Source organism: Harmonia axyridis, chromosome 6 (genome assembly GCF_914767665.1).
Source record: "Harmonia axyridis chromosome 6, icHarAxyr1.1, whole genome shotgun sequence".
NCBI lineage: Eukaryota > Metazoa > Arthropoda > Insecta > Coleoptera > Coccinellidae > Harmonia > Harmonia axyridis.
In genome coordinates this window covers 24,542,803-24,563,478 of record NC_059506.1, presented here as the reverse complement: position 1 = coordinate 24,563,478, position 20,676 = coordinate 24,542,803, and the positions used below count along the sequence as shown (strand labels likewise).

The 20,676-nt window shown below is 36.8% G+C and overlaps 1 protein-coding gene across 2 annotated transcripts in view; it reads left to right on the top strand.

The window, feature by feature from the left end:
• The window catches only part of LOC123683465 (Ig-like and fibronectin type-III domain-containing protein 2), a 297,049-nt gene that overhangs the window by 223,850 nt on the left and 52,523 nt on the right, over positions 1-20,676 (top strand). For both annotated transcript variants that reach the window (XM_045622528.1, XM_045622529.1), the window contains one exon: positions 937-1,143. In XM_045622528.1, the coding sequence (XP_045478484.1) occupies positions 937-1,143 (207 nt within the window). The remainder of the gene's footprint in view (positions 1-936; positions 1,144-20,676) is intronic.

Sequence of the window (20,676 nt, the reverse complement as noted above, 5' to 3'; positions counted from 1 at the left end):
AAGAAAGGTTTTCTATCGGCAACAATGTTTGAGCTACCTCAAATTTTGGTCCTTCTCTTGAAATAACGAATAAGCAGAAAAATACGACATGAATTTAATGTAAATTAAATGGACCTGGAAATCTTTCCAGCCCACCTATTCTTGAAAGCTGGCGTCGCCACTGTTCACGTAGAGTATAGAGTTTTTCTACTAGCGTTTCGAAAGTATTACTTTCCACACGCATTGCCGTTTGGAAAGTAGTACTGTTCCAAATTCGTGCGGAAAAAAGCCCTGCTATTCACTTTCCGCATGCATATGCATGCGGAAAGTGAATAGTGAGTTTTTTTCGCAGGCAAATATTAAAGATTCGCATCAATCAATTTTGACATATCTCTTTGCGCCAATCATAAATTCAAACGTTTCTCTATATGACTGAGCGCACAGAAATATGAGTTCCTATGACGTCAGTCGGTGTCAAGACGAAAACTCTGCGGAAAAGTGTTTCATTTACGCTAGTACGAAAAATATTGTTTTTTACCCATGTGGAAAGTGCCTTTTCCGTACTCGAAAAGTGCGGAAAAGTATCATTTTTCACACTCGTTAGGAAAATATCTAATGTGGAATGTTTACTAAAATAATGGTATTTCTTATAGATATTCATCGTCGATATGAATTCAATTGAGTTTACTTTTTCTTTTGAATTTTAATCATTGTATCATACAAAAAAATATTCTTTGGATGTTCAAACCCAGAGGAACGAGTTACCTAGATCTGTGAAATGAAACTTCATAATTGAGATATAATAATTAAGCCGACATTTTAGGAGGTTTACGAAAAAAAATCTTGTTTATGTTCCATTCCATTTAATGAATAAACCTTGTTGTTCTTTGTTTCAATCAACAAATGAAATTCCTGCAGACCGAAAACATTTTTACATTTTCGTTTTTTCTTTTTCAGGATTACCCTCGATGCGGGACAGCCTCACAAATCCTGTTCATGTTCACGAAGGGGATGATGCACTTATCACGTGTGTGGTGAAGGACGTGGGCGAAAACACCGTGATGTGGAAAAAAGAGGATAGGGAAAGGCACAGCGCAAGGGTCTTGACAGCAGGAACCGTCCGGGTGACAGCCGATAAGAGATACGTTATTTTGCATGACGCCGGTAAGAATTTGTATTGAAATTATTTACCGTCTGCAAGTTCGATTTCTGATGGTGACGTGTTTTACTTCCAGTGTTATTGATTTAAAGGTTGTTTGATGAATCATGATACTTATATTTGATAACTGAAGAAGTTTCCTAAACCTTAAACTTCGAGTAGCACATTTTTTTTTAATTCTAACATAACAACAATAATAAAAACGAAATATAAACAGATAATTGACAATATTGTGTCCTTTCCTTTCACAATATAATATGTTTTTATGATATATTTGGTTTATTTTTGTCTTAGAATACAAGTCCAATTCGAAAAATGACAAAATATTAATAACAAATCAAAAGAAACTAACCAAAATAATAAAAATTGAGTAATCAGCAAACAAATTGAATAACTAAATTTACATGAAGACAGACGTAGGTATTGGAATTTTGTATTTATAAAAATAATTTTTCCTCATCATTGCCAAATAGTTATTATTGAATTAACCAACTCATAAGGAGACAATATGATATTTCCGTTTTTTTATAATCCTTATCAAAAAGGTTTTTAACAATTTCTTATTATCTATATTGATACAAACCATACAATGTTGTATATTTTTGAAATCAGTAAAAATTAAGCTTTCAAAAAATGGCTCAGAAATCACATAAACACAGCTTTGGGTCATAGCTTCGTGATTGAAAACGCTGTTAAGACGAGCACATCACTTGATTCTACGTAAAAAATGCCTCTATCATGTTTTAATTTCAGAGCTTTATGGTCAGTATTAACCGAGATATGAATTTTTTTCGATATTGCCATTTTGTAATCTCCTCTGAATTTGAAGTTGTAGCTAATACATCGTGAATTGCCCACCCTGTACATTCACTTCCTCTTCTATCTTTTCATCAAGCATATAAGTAGAGGGGAACTTTGTACGACGGTCGATTATTTATTTTCACAAAACTATAGTTTATTCTCTTCTGTAATGATTTTTGTGAGATTTGTTCTCACTGAAGTATTATATTTTTTTTTCGATATGCCACTGGAATATTCTATGATAATGAGAGCGTCCTTTTATAAACACGATGCTTTTGAATATACTTGTGAAATTTCGACCAAATTTTTTATCAAGGAAATAATGGGTATTTTTCCCTATATTCTAATCGAATTTCCTCTACCTTCCCAAAATCTCAAATCGCTCGGTTTTGCGAACACAGAAATATTGAAAATTTTCATACGATCAATATGTATTCAAGCACTATGATGCTAGAAATTGCTATTTCACATGAAAATGAAAATATTCATCTGTAGTTATCAGGAACACATATTTCACGGAACTCCCAATCCGATTATGTCCATCAACGAACTCAAACGCGGCTTTGGAAATCAAAACATACCCGTAAAATTCAAACTCCTACCTATTCAGTAACGTAATTAAAATAACGACTCAAATATCATTCAACTAAATCTGTTAAGAGGGATAACTACCACGTGGCTTTCCGCGTATCAGTCATTAGTTACACATTCATTTTCCCTCTGGCGCTCCTGCGATGACCAAACTTTCCACATAATCAACTGTCACGTAGTGTTATTCTCTCTTAACGTCAAATCAAAACACTTCTCGATTTTTCAAAAAAAAAAGTACAATGGCGCAATAAAGAAACGGAAGCAAAGCCAATCCCAAGATCTCCTCCCCATATAATAAACCCAACAAATCCAGCAATAAGAATAAATGAGGGACCCAACTGTATCTGATTTAAAAGCAATAACGCAGCCCCATTAAAACGTCCGTGGGCGTCAAAAAAAAAATAAAATTGAACGAATCAATTTCCGAAGGGAGCGCTTCGGAAACACGTCACACCTGGTCCCCTCCGCGTTATAGAAATCCATAAAAACCGATCGCCTCACCTCCACCTACCGGCAGCAGGAAAGTTATAAACACTACAGATTCAAAATTTTACGATCCAAGTATATTTTATTACGCTAGATAATGGCGGAGTGAAAGAGATCCGCTGCAAGAGGTCGCTCTAGTCGAATTAAATACTTACTGCGACTTGCTTCATAGTCGCTCGGATGTAACCTATTTCTCTCTCTATAAAAATTTTATTGGCCGGATGGTATTTTTCCATTTATAAAAGGTGAACGTTTTGAGGTAATGATGCCGAAAAACGATTCTGTCGGGGTTGTAACTAAGTATCTTATCGATTGTTGAGGAGGTGGTGGTTGTAGGTGAACTAAAAAATAGTTTAATCTCTTGTGGAATCTCTGGTGGGAGTTATTTTTGTAGGCTTGGGTTATCGATTGCCTGAGGGTATGATAAATTGACCAAACGTCTTCTCCTTGCCGACTCTTGCAAACTTGAACAATTGATACACTCTTTAATTACACTTGTCCAATGAATCAAAGCACCACTAAAAATTAGGCAAAAGTTTTAGATACATTTTCGTCAAAACTGCTTGTCCAATTCGGTCTTTTTTTTATGACAAATTATTAACAAATGAACGTTAAGGTGTAAACTACATGAGCATAAAAACCTCTTTTTCACAAATACCTAGTGTCTCAACTATAGTAATATGTTTTTCCATCGAATTTGTACACTCTTCAGAGTGTAATAGTAACTTTCTCAAGTTGGAATTAAACTTACACTTCAGCCTTATCGTTTCCAACATTTTCTTTTTTGATTCACTTCCTTAGTACTCAAAGACCTTAGTAAAAATATGCTACACCTCCTCACTGGATTCCTCACAGGGCATTGTCGCCTTAGGAAACACCTCATGAAAATGGGTCTTACAGAAAATGACGAGTGCAGATTCTGTGGGGAGGAGGAAGAAACTCCAAATCACCTAGTGGAGTAATGCCTCACCATCACTAGCTAACGCAAAACCTGCATTGGACACGAAACTTTTAGAAGTGACGAATTGGCCTCATTGAAGCCATCCCAGATATTGGAGTTCATAACAGCTCTGGAACTGGAAGGCAAGCTGTAGATCACGTCATAGAGAGAATAACTCTGATGAGGGGCAAAATAGACCATTAGGTCGCAGTGAAACAAAACATACTTAATTAAATCTTAATCTTTATCTTAGTATTCAAGGAACACCCTTTGATGGCATTATATCATTTTATTGAATTTATCTAACAATATCAGCACGGAAGTGGCAGGGAGACATTTCACATCTAGACTTAGTAACAGGCCGTGAAGAAACAAAAAATACCAGTAATTGTCAAATATAAATGCTTAATGTCCGTGTGGTATTTTTTGAAAATTCATTCATTGATGAATACGCAAATGGAAAAACTTAATCTTATACGCGATGAATGTGGTCAAACAGTAATATAGTTTGAGGAAGTTTAGAGTTACCGAAGAATTGGTGAAAGATTTCATGTTAGTCACACAATCGATTCATTTCTTTGACTGGTCGCAGGGAACTTGTGATCATTAATGGAAAATTTACAACTGAAAGGTTTATATTGGAGATTTTAAAACCACATGTACTGCTATTTGCGCCATATATGTATATGTATATGTTGATGTAAGATAATGTAAGATGATGTAAGGTAATGCCAGTCCTCGTGCTCAGTTGTGAGAAATTATTCAAGGAAGTCGGTATCTTTACTAGGGTATGGCCAGGTCGGAGTCCAGATTTAAATACCATATACCAATACCATAGAAAGTATCTGAAATATTCCTGGAAGGAGATTAGAAGAGAAACATACCTTGAATACTTTGAAAGACGTGTACGGCAGAGACTGATTGCAAATTGGGAAGACATGGACCACAATGACATAGAGTCTCTTTTTTCAAGTATGAGCTGTCTTTTGCAAGAAGTTATTCTTGCCAGAGATGGAAATACATACTCGCTTTACTGACACTTTTTTAACTAAATAGTCGGGCAGGGGGTAGCAACTGTCATACGTGTCCGACAATAGATGACTAGTTTTCTTAAGTTATACCGAAGAAAATAAAAAAAAAATTGAGCTTTATACTCTTACGAGTTCAATGTACTATTTTATTCGCCTTCACTATCTGTTACTTGCTAAAGTACCAAGAATCCCAAACTCTATAGTCACTGGTCGCCTCTACCTGTGAATCATCGTAATAAAAACGTCCCATATACTTAGTTCTGTGTTCCTCAAGGGCGCATCAATGACGATCACTCAAAAGCTCCAAATTTTAAACCAGTGCTTTTCTCGAAATTAATGTGTTCATTCTTTTTATCGAATATACGTTCAACATAAATGAAGTTAAAAAATAAGCCCTTCATCATCAATTTAAATGGAGATGATATCCTCTCTAATGGAAGCTGTTCCGGGTTCATTCAAAATCCATGAATATTTAATTATCTTCAAAGCTCTGTGCTCAGCGGGAAACAGTGCAAATTCTATGCAGATGCTCATAATGTCCTCTATGCCAGAAATATCTCAACTCTTGAATAAATTGTTGAATTATTGAATATTATCAGCTACGCTCAGTTCGAATGAGGTGTATTTTATCCGAATCTGTAATATTTCCCGCATCTCATCAAGACATTATTCGACTTTCATCTACTTGGGGTAATAGTTCATCGACTATTGATAATATCCTATTTCAGAAGCGATTCAAAAACAAAACTAATAATAATTAAGATGTACCTAGGAGTTCTCAAATGATAGAATCGTCAGTCATTTCATAATAAAGAAGCTCTAGTCTCGTCAAATTGTACACGGTATGTACTATTATACTCTATAACAGACGTAGCAGAAATGTTCAACTAGTTAAAGATTGTAATTGATTAAAATTCCGTTTAATCTAGTAGGCATAATGAATTTGACGTTTTATATACTCATTGTTACAATTGAATATATGTAGAACACTTCATGAGAGATTAAGTCGATTTCGATATTTTGGTGCATCAATGAGTGTACGCTTCATAAAAATTTGATGAATCAAAAGCATCGAAAAAAAATTACTATAGAATCGTTTAACATGAAATATTGAAATTTCAATTGAATAATAACAGGAATAAAGATTATCAAGCCGATATTCCCTAGACATCCTAAAAAATAATAAGAGTAAAGTAAGGAAGATGATCCTCGTAACATCAGGCAGTTTTGTCCAGCAAGGTCATCGAAAATTTCATAGCTCCTCATTAACATCAAATTCACCAGAAGATATAAAACAATTTTACGACTCCATTTCATCGATAAGGACATGTTCCCCAGGATCCGTCTATTAAATGGATTATAAAGGACGAGAACTGTTTGAAGGTAGAGATAGGAAAATTCGAACTCACACAAATATATGATATGATTCATGTTGGTCTGCACTTTTGATATAAATCCTGTGTTGGATCAAAACTTTTGTCGGTGGGTAGTTTTTCCTGTTCTTATTTGGTGTTAACTCCAAAAAGCTCTGTCTAGTATCACCCTTATTAATTGCGATGTTAATTTTTTCAGGAAATTTTTTGACAAGCAAAACAGGCATTTAAGTATTTAAACAAGCAAAAAATTAAAATGAAAGTGTGAAACATAAATTAAAGGGCTAAAATGTTGTGTTCCCTCTGACACCTTTTGAAGCTTTTGTCCAATTTCCATTCTCGATGAATTAATTTACGCTAATCCTGAATTTCTTCCGCTATACAATTTTATATCAGAAATTGCATACGCTTTCAAGACTATGTACAGAAAAAACTTTACTACTTATATTCACTGGTTTTTCACTACTTTCACTTCTTACTATATCTGGAATTGAGTTATTCATACATGGAGAAGTGTTTACGATAATTATATTCTCTATGATAATGTTGTATTTGCAATTATAAGCATTCAAGGACTAGTTGTACAAGAAACAGAATTCATAAAATTTCTCAATGCAAAATTCATTTCAATATCAGCGTTCCAACATCTGCAGATTCCATTGATATATGAAATGAAGAGGAGCGGTCCTAAATGAGAACCCTGGGGCACTTCTGATTCAACCCTGCAAACTTCATTTATAATGAAGAATTGAAATCTATCGCACATGTATGACTTAACATATTGATTCCCCGCCATAATTCGAGAGAACTTGCAATCGTGCGGTAGATTCACCAAACATCGAATATATTTTACCAGAAAAAAGCGATTCTTGATCTTTGTAGTATATTGTATAAATAATGATCACCCTTTCCTCACAATTCTCAACATGAAAATTATACATGTGGACTCAAATGACAGGTGGCGACTCAACCTTTTATGAACTATTGATATTTAAAGCTATTGAAAAGAAATAGTTTTGAAATTATGAACGAAGAACCAAAAACTGTGTTATTTCAAAATATTCAACTCGTTCAAATATCACCTGCAATCATTAATTCTCAAGGGTCAAACATTTTTCTCCTTCTTTACCAGATTTTATAGCCTTTCTTTGGTTTTTATTACCACCTCTTGGTTTGTACCTTGTATTCGTGTGAATACTCAGTATCATTTGTCGAACTTTCATCAGTGTCTGAAGATGAACTTGGAATATTCTGTGAAAGGTATGGCCTCCTCAGTCATCAGTCACAGCCTGACAATCCCTATGCATTTTTTGGATAAGATTGTTGAAGTAGCCTTGATCAATCTCTCTCTCCAAAGTAGTGGTAAAAACCGTCTGAATTCTTGAAGTGTATGTGGAAGTGGCTGATGAGAATCCAAAGCTTTTTGTAGATGATCTCAAGCTTGTTAAATGGAATTGAGTTCTGGCGACTTAGGGGGCAGAGCCATATGCGAAAACCGAGGAATGGTATTGTCAATAACTTGCTCTATGTGAATTTGCGCCTTCATGGTAGCATCAAGCATCAACAATTTTGTACGTGCAGGGAAACAAATGCCTCTCTAAATAGTAACTGTACCACCTCTATCTTAAATTCCTGGAAATCAAGGCTTTCATAAAGCCCTCATTCCATTTCGTTGGTTGTTCTCTTTTTCGGTTTTGTATGGGGATCCACTCCAACACCTTCTTTGGAAACCACTTGTCACTCATTCTTTGTAAGTGCCCATACCAGATCAGTGCTGTTTCGCTCCTTCATTTACGTTTTGCGTTCCTTCTACTCTCATTTCTCTACGTATCTCTTCTGATCTTCTGGGAACATCCATTTCAACTTTTTTCAGTCTTCTCTTATTTTCATCCGTTTTCTTTCAAGTTACTGCGCAATACAGTAGGTTACTTTTTATCATTGTGTTGTACACATTCAGATTTCATTTTTTACTGAATGTGTACAACAAAATGATAAAAAGTAACCTAGTGTATTGCTCTGTAACTTGGAAGAAAATGGATGAAAATAATAAAAATAATAAATTATGTAAAATGGAGGCCAAGGGCATTGAAAATTTTATGCTATGCGGATGATGTTTTTTACTGGCTGCAGACGAAGATAATCTACATCGTCTGCTCTATAGATTCCAAATTGAAAATTCAATATGTTCACATCAATCGAGAAAACGAAATCGATGGTCATCTCAAAAGAACCTATACGATGCAAATTGGCTATCAATGATAGACCTAGGAGAAGAAGTATCCAGCTGCAAGAACTTGTACCGTGAAGTACGGACTCAGACGAATGAGGCATCATGAATATCTGGATGTTCAATTGAAATTATATGGAAGAACAAACATATAACAGCAGAAAGAAAAGAAACTGATGAGAAGTACGGAGATGAAAAGAACAGTAAAGAGAATAACACTCAACAAGAAGCAAGGTTATACAGAAAGAACTGGAAGTGCAGGATATTGTTCGGTTTTTACGGACAAGACGCCTAAACTGGCGACACCACGTGAAAAGAATGAGCAACAATCGATGGACAAAGTTAGCAAAGAATTGAAAGCAACATTCAAATCGCTCCCGGCCGACCACCGAAGAGATGACATGAGAGTTGGACGTTCTCATCGCAGGAGGCTGAAAGAACAGAAGATATATAACAAGACATGGCCTTGAGAATAGGGAAGAAGAAGAAGAAGAAGAAGAAGAAAAAGTTAAAACCGAGTAAATCCAAAATCATTTTTTTTCCTTGGTTGATTTTCAAGGGGCTGATTAGTTCTCTAAATTTTCCAAATAATGCAAGATTTCGTCCATGTCTCCTCGAAGTATCTCCTCCCAACCTAGTGCATAACTCAAAATTTCCAATTCGTCAACAGATAGCGAGTTATCCGATCCTCCCCTTCCCATCTCTCCCCAAGTGATCCTCCCCGATCATTTAATGAATCTAATAAGGGGGATCCGAAATTGAACATTCCGATGTTGAACAGTCCTCATATCCGACGTCTCGAATATCTATAAAATTTTGGAAGACGCATATTATTCGAGATCTGATTCAGCCTCCCCGACTGCAAGATGATCCTCGTAAAGGTTAGGATGAATGTTCGATATGAATTTCCATATCGGAATGCGACCCGTTCGGGAACTTCGACCCCTGTAATTAAAAAGTTTTCGGTCGAAAAATGCTGAAAAAGCGTTATTCCGAGTCTGGCAAAAGACATTGGATCAATCCGGTTAGAGGTTTCGGTATCGGCGGAGTCTTTTAGTATTCGAGCTATGAATGTTAGCGGTTATTACCACAATTTTAAGGGTTTTGGGGTGAGTTTGGGGGTTGTTGGGGATGAGATGGGGAAGGGAAGGAGAAAAATGTTTTTTTTTTTGAGGAAATGATCAGTATATACAGGGTATTTGAATTGTGTTTCCTTAACACTGCCCTAAGTTTCAATAAGTTCCGGGCCCACCTGCGCCTTTTCCAATTGTAATTCAGAAAGCAAAAAATCTAATTCAGAAATCGAAATTGAATTTCAGCAGATGGAAATTGTAATTTTGAATAGGCAGTTGTTATTCAGAAATGGTAATATGTATTTCAGAACAGCAATATGTAATTCAGAAAACGAAAAATTGATTTCAGAAATTGTAATTCAGAATTGGTTACATGTATTTTCGAATGAATAAAAACCAGTTGTCATATCCATTAGTATTATAATATCTGAATCAGGGTTGTTGTGGCTTTGTTAGCCATCCTGGAACTGCGTCCAACTTGATCTTCATTTATCAACCCAAGGTATTCAAACAAACGTAAGGAGGCTGTAAATATTGTTAACGAAGCCAACGATATCAATAGGAGCCTTTTTTGTCACTTCGTGACTATCCAGGACTGACTTTTCCATATGGGTGGTTCTTAGGCCAGTCAACCCTGGACATTTGCATACCTTGTGTTCGGCTGTTTCTATTTCCTTTCCGCAAAACCTAAAATCTCATCTATTGAATTACCCATGCGATATAAAAGGTATTTGTTTCGACAGTGTCCTATCAGCAGTTCCTCCATTACCCGAAGCTCAGCTCGTGATATAGGTCGGTGAAAGCACAAGCACAACATTCTTTGCCTTACCCAGACCAGGAGTGTTCCTCCAGAGAGTTATTCTATTGTTCAACTCCCATTGTTGGACCGTTACCTTATTATGTTTTATTGCAGGCCCAAGACCAACAGGAATTAATCTTGATGCTGCTTTTGCAAGTTCATCGGCTTCTTCATTTCCATTTCCACAATGCCCAAGTAGCCGAATCTATCTAACTGTGTTGCATATTTTACTGGTACCTCGTTTCAGGTACTGTGGGGAATGACATATTATTACATTATTTGAAATTTAATTGATAACTTCTGAAATACAATTTTCCTTTTCTGAAATAAAATTTGCTGTTTCTAGAGCCGGTTAAGATGAGGGAGGACATATGACCCCGCTTTTTCTTGAAGGTAACGCAGCGCTGTCATTTTACCTCGAATAAAGACTAAAGGTGACCTACTTACATGTGCAATAGCACCCTATACCATAACGCCTACTGTCCGGTGTACATGGCGTTCAACATCAAACTTAGGTTCACGTCTTTCTCCCCGATGTCGTCTAACCCTTCTTTGGCCATCATGTGCACTCAAGGAGTATAGAGATTCATCAGAAAATACGACCTAATGGCCTTCCACATTCCAATGTTGATGTTCTATGCACCACTGTAATCGTTGCCGGTGATGCTCAACCGTCAGGGGTAACACAAAATGGGATCGATAATGCTGCAGTCCAAAAGACCTTATCCGGCGGTAAACCATTCGGACAGTTACAGGATGTCTCCTTTGTATCGAACTGCAGCCACATCTTCTCTTCAAGTTGTGACTAGTAGTCTACCCGCACACTATTATGTCGTTCATCGGGCTGCAGCTTATTTTCTGAGGAAAGGATTTTAATTTAGTTTCGGAAAGATTTAAATTCCAGCCGTGTCCTTGGACGACCCTGGTAGGGCCTCTGCGATCCGTCGGTCTATGGATGTTCAACTGCGCCATTTCTTTTCTTGTTGGCAGTCGAACTGGGAGACGTCTGACTCGGGTCGTTGTACCTTCGACTGGATCCCCTCTGTTCATTTTATTTCCAACAACCCTTGGTTCCGCCCAAGTTTTCCTCTGGCCTGTTTTATTTCAGGCCATAGTCCTTTCAAAGGTAATCTGTTCAGGCTGGGTCTGGTCGAGGAGGAATATTGTCCATGTGATCACCCACAGTTCAGCGACCACATCCTTAGAAACTGTCCCTTGTTTAGTGACCTTAAGGTCCTTTACAGCCTATCATTTTAGCCCTTCATCTGCATTCGCGACTGACGCTACATGTCACCTCAACTCCTGGCATTCGTCCTACACGAGATTCCTGCACGGGCAGCAATGATGTGAATGTGCCTAAGCAAAGTGACGAGCACTGCTCATGAACTACTTTTTGCACTGCTGAGCTGAGTTTCAGGATGGCTTTGTTCTCCTAACCACTCGGTCTCTTATGGTCATAAGTCTTAGACAAATTGGATTTCCTCGAACACATGGTTTGTTGTGAAATTTAAAAAACTACAATATTTGAGTAACAAAAATTGTTCGTATGAAAAAACCTTCACGATTTTTTTCACCAAATTCAATCATTTATACCTCACTTTACTTCTATGTTCATCTAAAAAAAATTTAAATTTAAACAGCTCCTTCTGGGTATTGCTGGTCATTTGCCAGTTAGTATAATAGCAAATCGCCCTTTTCAGAAGACGTGGAAAACAATGATTGACATTCATCGAATACTGAAACGGCCTTCCAGACACCGATAAATAAGTCAGAAATCGAATCATCCCGATAACAAAGGGCGAGAATCGAAAACCGCGCACAGCATTCTGTAACAGTTTTATTTTGACAGCGTCTTGGGGCGAATTTCATTATTTACCGGGGCAAACTGACTCAACTTTCGTACCGTACCTAATTGATTTCAACCTGATAGAAATCTGATTTTTATTCGAGTTGGGTATCTTCGACTTTTGTGCACAATTAAATTCCTTGATTCGGATTCGATGAAAAGTGGATCTCTCCGTTCGAAGATAAATGTTCCGGTCTCGTTTTTATCGTGGAATCCCCGGAAATGGGAGAATATAGGGGATGATGAAACTCTCCCTTTTCACTGTTGATTGGGATTCTTAATAATGAAAATGAGGTGTGGGAGGAATCTTCGTTAATGAACTTGAAGTTATGATATACAGGATCAAAAGAAATTATTGTAATCGACTCAGATGCATCGTTGGATACAAATACATATTGAAAATCTTAATTTTTAGTAAGAAAATTTCAATAATTTTTTTAACTTGCTAGTTCAATGTAATCTACAAACAAGGTTTTCCTGAATTGGAAGTACAAACGAAAAATACAGTTTTCTCTGATTATTTCACGAAAAAAAGCATCATAAACATGGGCCTGCAAATTATCTGTTTTTGAGATTTAGAGTGTTGAAATTTAATTTTTTTTCAATTTTTTTTCTAATAGCATCTTCCCTTCAGAAAATTTTTGACTAAAATTTGGGGTAGATATTACAATTTGAAGTTCTCATCATGTGATATACTAATGTTGAGTGCAAATCTACAGGGTGATATTTTTTCTGGAAAAGTGCTCCAGAAATTTTGTTTCATAGACAGTTTAGAAGAATGTAGAAATGAAGTATGCTCGAGTACTACTCCTCTTGGATTCCTGTCGTACAATCGTATTTGCTACCGATTTCGGGAAAAAATTTCAAACAATTCTCTAGTAATACTTAAAAAAATTCAAATCATTATAAAGATCCTGTTAGTAACCTAAGATTAATAAATCAATTTTTGTTAAGTGTTGCTACTTGTTTACCAATCCGTAGTGAAGATTAATAAAGGTTCGATAAACTGGTATAACCATTACAAAAAAGTAGGACTGCAATAAACACCCTGTATCTCGAAACCAGCATTTCGGGGCCAAGTTCTCTTCTTCTCTTTCTTCTTAAATTATCCAAGGAATCTCTAACTTTTCTTTATACCACCAATTTAGGAACACCCTGTATAATGTTATCGATATAGATGCATAATTGAATTCTTTTGAATCTCAGAAGCCATAATTTATAATAAGGAAAGTTTGAATAATCATTATAACCTTCTAATTAAATTTTATTCTGCACATTCACCATTTTAATTATCCTTTCTTCAAATCCTGAAATTCATTCTTGAAGCGAAATTTTAATTCAACTAATATCAATCTGATTGGTATCATTTGAAGACATAAGAGCAACTGGTTAATCATTTAATGCACAATACAACAACTATTCTAAATATGAAAACGAAGAAAACGAGATATCACGAATGAATAATGATGGTCAATATTATTCCCGACAAATAATTATAAATTAAGCCACAATAGTGACGGCGTATTAATATTGCTAGGTAATAATAGCCATTATTGTTAAATGATTGCTTCATTAACGTTCAATTCATCAATATGACAATTTCAATGAACCATTTTATTTGTCACTGATATAACAATTATAGAATATTTAGGTATTTGTGCAACCTGTTGAGTGAAACAACATTTTCCAACGTATTTATTACAATATTTTTTTCAATTTCGAATCGAATGTTACTATTGGGATTTCAATCAAAATTACTAGAATTGTTTTAAATCGTCAAGTGAATTCGGATATATTTATTTGTTACTTCTTTGCTCTGGAAGCAAGAATTCTTCAGTACCATAAATATAGTCCATATAAAATATACAGGGTGTCCCAAAAGTTAACCAACACATGTTTTCTATGAATTAAGAAAAAAAAATAACCCTATTCGTGTTAATAAATTATACCCCTAAAAGGCTTCGTCTTGGATATATGCTCAAAAAAAATTATAGACATTGAGAAGTACACAAATTTACTGGTCACTTTAAAACATTATCCTGAAGGATATCAGCATAAGACCCCTCCTGTATAGTAGTCGAATGTTAATTTTTTTTTCAGCTGGCGCAATGTTTTATTGACATATTACTAGTGCCTTTTGAAATTTGTAGCCCTGAGTGCCTTGATGTAGGAATGTACGAATGGGTAATTGAACATTCATTTGTTGCAAATCAAGAAAGTTTTGGCAGGCTTCAAACTGACGAGTTTCCTTTTATCTTCGTAGTATTCAAAAACTTCCTGTTTCGATTCATTGAGCACTGCGACTTATTGAGAAATTCCTTTCTAAAATGAACGTTACCAATTCGTTCTCATTAATCTTCAGTGGATCTTTGGGTATTTCCTTTGTCACAAATAATTCTGCAGTTTCGATTCACTTACTAGTGAATATTTATTTTGGAGAATTCATTGATATTATGACCATAGAATCGCCGGTGATATGATTATTCGAAATTTTTGAATAATCGTTATTGTGAATTGAATGAATCGCTGGTGATATGTTTATTCGAAATTTTCCAATTATCGTAATTGTGAATCGACTCTATTTTTCATAACTGATGGGTATTCCACACATAATAAAGTTGTTCTCCTTCACAAGTTGAATCTTATAGTAACGAAATTGATAATTCAAAATTGAATGCACAAAGTGCTTCTAATAATAATAATAATAATAATAATAATACTCACTCATACTCATTCGGTATAGTTCCATGGAGCAAAACAGACATCGAAAACTTGCAACGTAAAATGAGAACGTTGATGACAAAAGCAAACAAGCACCATCCGAAAAGCAGCATTGAGAGGACTACACTGCCGAGAAATAAAGGAGGCAGGGGTCTTACGGACATCATGGAACTTGCTAGTGGGCAGATAGAAAGCCTACGGGAATACTTCAGAGATCAAGCAAGTACATCAGAGTTCTACAAAATACTGTGTGAAGCAGACGAATCAACACCTTTACAACTTCACAAGGAGCAATTTTCATACAACCACCAGACAAACCAAGAAAAACTGGATAGATGGAGAGAGAAGCCCCTGCATGGAAGACATTTCAACGAGGTGAACCAGGATCATGTCGACATTGAAGCGTCGAACTATTGGCTCACATCAGGTGCAATGTACCCAGAAACAGAAGGTTTTCTTTTAGCCATCCAAGATCAAGTGATCTCAACTAGAAATTATTGCAGGCATATCATAAAGGATCGAACTATTACCGACGATCGATGCCGATATGGGTGTCCAACAAATGAGACAATACAACATATCACGGGTGGATGTCAGATGTTTGCAGGAAATGAATATAAAGAGAGACACGATGCAGTAGGAAAGATATTACACCAAGAAATGGCAACTAAATTAACACTAATTCAATCTGAAAAAGTACCATACTACAAGTACCGACCGGAGACCATCCTGGAAAACGAACGCTATAAACTGTACTGGGATCGTACAGTTTTGACTGATAAAACAGTCCCTCACAACAGGCCAGATATATTGCTAGTTGATAAACATCAAAAGGCAGCTGTACTCATCGACGTAGCAATTCCTAATAACAACAACATGCGTCAAAAAGAGGTCGAAAAAATTTCAAAATATAGGGACCTCGAATTTCAGATAAAGCGCCAGTGGGGAATGATATCAACGAGAACTATTCCAATTATCATCTCAACAACAGGAATAGTACCAAAAAATCTCAAGAGAAATATCAAGCAACTAGGGCTTAGTGAGTATATATGTAATGTAATGCAAAAAGCTGTTCTTTTAGGTACTGCAAGGACGGTGAGAAAATTCCTAGGAAGCGAAGGACAGGTCCAAGGATCGCGTGTAAGAGAACCAGAAGTTCGACGACAACCAGGGAGACCACAAGGACCGGACACGACCGAGCTCTACCCTTCTGATATTTTAAATATCTGGGATTGAGTGAATGTTCCTCTTAGCGAGGAGTGAGAAGCCGACAGCGAGGAGAAATCCTACGCGTATAGGCAAAAGTCGAAAAATAATAATAATAATAATAAGCGGGTAGCGGTAGGTGAATTCCTAGCGATTCACCTATCAGGAGAGTTGAATCGACTCCTGCCCACCGCAGATTCCAGGAGCTCCCTGACCCGGGAAGCTGAAACCTGTCGAAGGGTCCCTGTCCAGGGTAACGGACGAAGCCGTGTGGAAAGCAGCTCAAGAATTCTCCCACCGTAGCTCTGCGGATTGTAAAAAGCGATCGAAGGCCGTCTCCCCCACGACACGGGGGAACCCATGAATGATGGTGAATTTGAGGAATAGGAATATAGAGCCGCTGCCTGAGGTTCGTCAGGGCGTGTCTGGAGCCGGCGCTGGACATGACAGTATGCGGGACGTCGGTGACAGAGTGCTTAGGAGACGGGCGTCTGTCGAACAAAATGCTACGCCTCCACAATCTCAACATTCTAGGAGAAGAATAACACGAGTTTCTCCGACCGCTGAAGGTGCTGCGCAGGATCCCCAACCAGCACTCACCCAAGCAGGTCTACCAAGAAGACGCATGAAATGGACAAGTTCGATTAATGAAACGATCATGCGCATATAATATGAAGTGACTAATATGGAAGAGGATAAAATAGGCTACCGGCAAAAATTATTCGCAGAATTCCACAGAAACTATCCCGAACTCCAAGTTTCTGAGCAAAGAGTAGCCGACCAATACCGGGTCATATTGAGAAATAAACTTGTACCCGATGAGAGACTTAACACCATAAAAAATGAAGTCCAACTGAGGCTACAGAATAGAGACCTCAGTAACAACGAAACGACAATTGAAGAAAACTACGATTGTGCTGAAAACCAACAGAACATCAATGCACAAATGAACACTGAGGAACAAAACAACGCAGATGTGATAGCAATAAGTGATGCTCAACGACGGAATGTATATGCTGCACCCGTCGAAAATCCAGAAGAAGACCAAAGAGAACTACTGGAGCGATTATCTGCCACAATGAATAGATGCGTTTTAGATTTTGAGGGCACAGATCCATTGAGACGACCGATTCTACCAAGATTGAGGACATCCAAGAAACTATCTCATCTTCTGGTCATGACCAACAAGGAGATTATACCAAAGTATCTTTCTGACTACCATGATCTCGAATCATTACATCTCATCATATACTGTGCAGCATTTTCAATAGCCACAGTGCTAGGTGTGAAGCCAAAACCTAAAAGTCAGCAACCAGCCAGAGAAAAACAACAAAATAAACCACATTGGCAAAAAAGGCTAGAAAATAAAGTGCATAGCATTCGCCAAGATATTGGGAGGCTCACCCAATTTGCAAAAGGTTCGCCGTCTAGAAAATTACAAAAAATGGTGAATATAATAATGGATCATCACCGGCAACATACAACATATGATCCAAACAATGAAAATGCTCAACAAATTTTAGACACACTGAAACAAAAACTTAGTGTGTACTCCGAAAGACTCAGAAGATACAATGAGAGCTATAGAAGAAAACAGGATAATATGATTTTTGAAAACTCCGAAAGAAAATTCTATAGAATGTTAAACAACAATATGTCAGCAACACCAGGAAGTTATCCAACCGTCGAGGATATTGAGAATTTTTGGACAGATCAACTGGCTTCACCAACCCCCTACAACTCCCAGGCTGATTGGATAAGAAGTGAAGAGGAATCCTGTGAGACAATAGAACACATGCCGCATAACGCAGTTTCTATAGAAGAATTCCATGAAATATTGAAAAACGCACACAATTGGAAATCACCCGGCCCAGATGGAGTCCACAACTTTTGGTTGAAGAAATTTTGGTGTATACACGGCAGGCTAGTTGAAACCATAAATGAGGTTATGAGGAATCCAACGGAAATGCCCAAATTTCTAACAACAGGGACCACTTATCTCCTACCGAAGGATCTGCAACACACAGCGGATCCATCGAAATACAGACCCATTACATGTCTACCAACAATATATAAAATCATCACATCATGTATAGCATCTCGTATCTACAAACATTGCGAGACAAATAACATAATGACAGCACAGCAGAAAGGATGTTCCAAGAATGCACTAGGATCGAAGGAACTGCTGATCATAGATTCCATCATATGTAACCAAGCCTTCAAAAAACACAGAAATCTTTTTATGACATATTTTGACTATAAGAAGGCCTTCGACTCTATTCCACATGGGTGGCTGACAAAAATTTTGGAAATATACAAGATCGATCCAATTACAATAAACTTTCTGAAGTATGCAATGTGCAACTGGAGAACGAATATCGAACTCTCTACGGCGAACATAACTACTAAAGAGATTCCAATAAAAAGGGGAATTTTCCAAGGAGATTCATTGAGTCCCTTATGGTTCTGCTTGGCGCTGAACCCCCTTTCTAAACAACTGAATGCTACTGAAAAAGGTTTCAATGTCAAAGGAAATAGAAATACCATTGCACTCAATCATTTGCTATACATGGATGACCTAAAACTTATAACAGGCAACAAAAACCACTTGCAAATTATGGTCAAACTAGTGGAAAATTTTTCGAAAGACGTGGGGATGAAATTCGGATTGGACAAGTGTCGTACGATTAGCGTAGTGCGTGGAAAAATCCAAGATGAACCGATAGCTCTCTCCAATGGACAGGAGATAGAAGCAATGAAATCGGACGATCTCTATAAATACTTAGGAATGAAACAAAACCGACGAATAAACCATCAAAGAATGAAGGAAGACTTAACAACTGAGTTCATTAGGAGAATCAACAAAATTTTAAAAACAAACCTCAACAGCAAGAACATGACGAGAGCCATCAACACATATGCATGTTCAATTCTCACATACTCTTTCGGTATCATTCCATGGAGCAAAACAGATATGGAAAACCTGCAACGCAAAATGAGAACCTCGATGACGAAAGCACACAAGCACCATCCGAAAAGTAGCATTGAGAGGACGACACTGCCGAGGAATAAAGGAGGCAGAGGTCTGCTAGACATCATGGAACTTGCCCATGGTCAAATTGAATGCCTACGAACATACTTCAAAGACAAATCAGGCACGTCAGAGATCTACAAAGTACTGTGTGAAGCAGACGAATCAACACCTTTGCAACTGCACAAGGAGCAATTGTCATACAACCACCAGACAATCCAAGAAAAAATGCAAAGATGGAGAGAAAAGCCCCTACATGGACGACATTTCAACGAGGTGAACCAGGATCATGTCGACATTGAAGCGTCGAACTATTGGCTCACATCAGGTGCGATGTATCCAGAAACGGAAGGATTTCTTTTAGCCATCCAAGATCAAGTGATCTCAACAAGAAATTACTGCAAGCATAATAATAATAATAATAATATTTTATTTAATCCTTTAAGACACTACATGGTGTATAGGACAGGTCACAATAAGAAAACTAAACAACTAAGAAGTCACATAAATACTCGTTTACAGAATAGAAACCTTTTTTTAAGAGGAGGTTCTTGATTTCTTTTTTGAACAATTTTAAATTCAAAGACTTCACAGATGGTGGCAAATGATTGTATAACTTAATACTTCGGTACAATGGAGAGCATTCAAATTTATGAGTCCTATGTTTAGGTAATAGAAAAATTTGCGTATTTCTAGTTACATAATTATGATGACTTGATAATTTCATCCATTTGTCTTCATTTTCCTTTGCGTATAGTAAGCATTTGAAAATGTATATCGAGGGTAGGGTTAAGATTCCATTCCCAATAAAGACTGGCTTACAAGACGCTAACATATTGAGGTTGAATATTGTACGTAATACTCGTTTCTGAGCTACAAAAACTCTGGAGAAGTCGGGGCTACTTCCCCAGAGCAAAATGTTATAAGACAGATGGCTATATCGGGTGTCCCAAGGTGAGTGGCCTATTAGATTATTATGGAAACTATTGATGGTAAAGATTTCAAATTTTGTGGATAGATATTCGGCCAGTCAAGGTACATTTTTAAAATAATTTCACATTTCCAGTGTTGCCGGATGTACGACAATTTGGCAACAACTTTGATATTTTGAATGGGACATCCGGTATTTCTATTTTTTTATGATACTCCATAAAATATTAAATCTATTCACTCTTACTTTTCCATCCCTATCTCTAACGGTTTTTGAGTTATTAATTATTTTTCGAAATTTTAGATCAAATTGGCGTATTACGAAAATGCCTCTAGTTCGCTCAATATTTGAGATTTAAGTCAGAAATTTTGCAAGTCCTTAGATATTGATCTGATCTGTGTCACTGCTTTTGAATTATGGTTGTCAATAATACAGGACGGACCAAAAAAAATCATCATTTGCCAAGTTACAAAATTGTG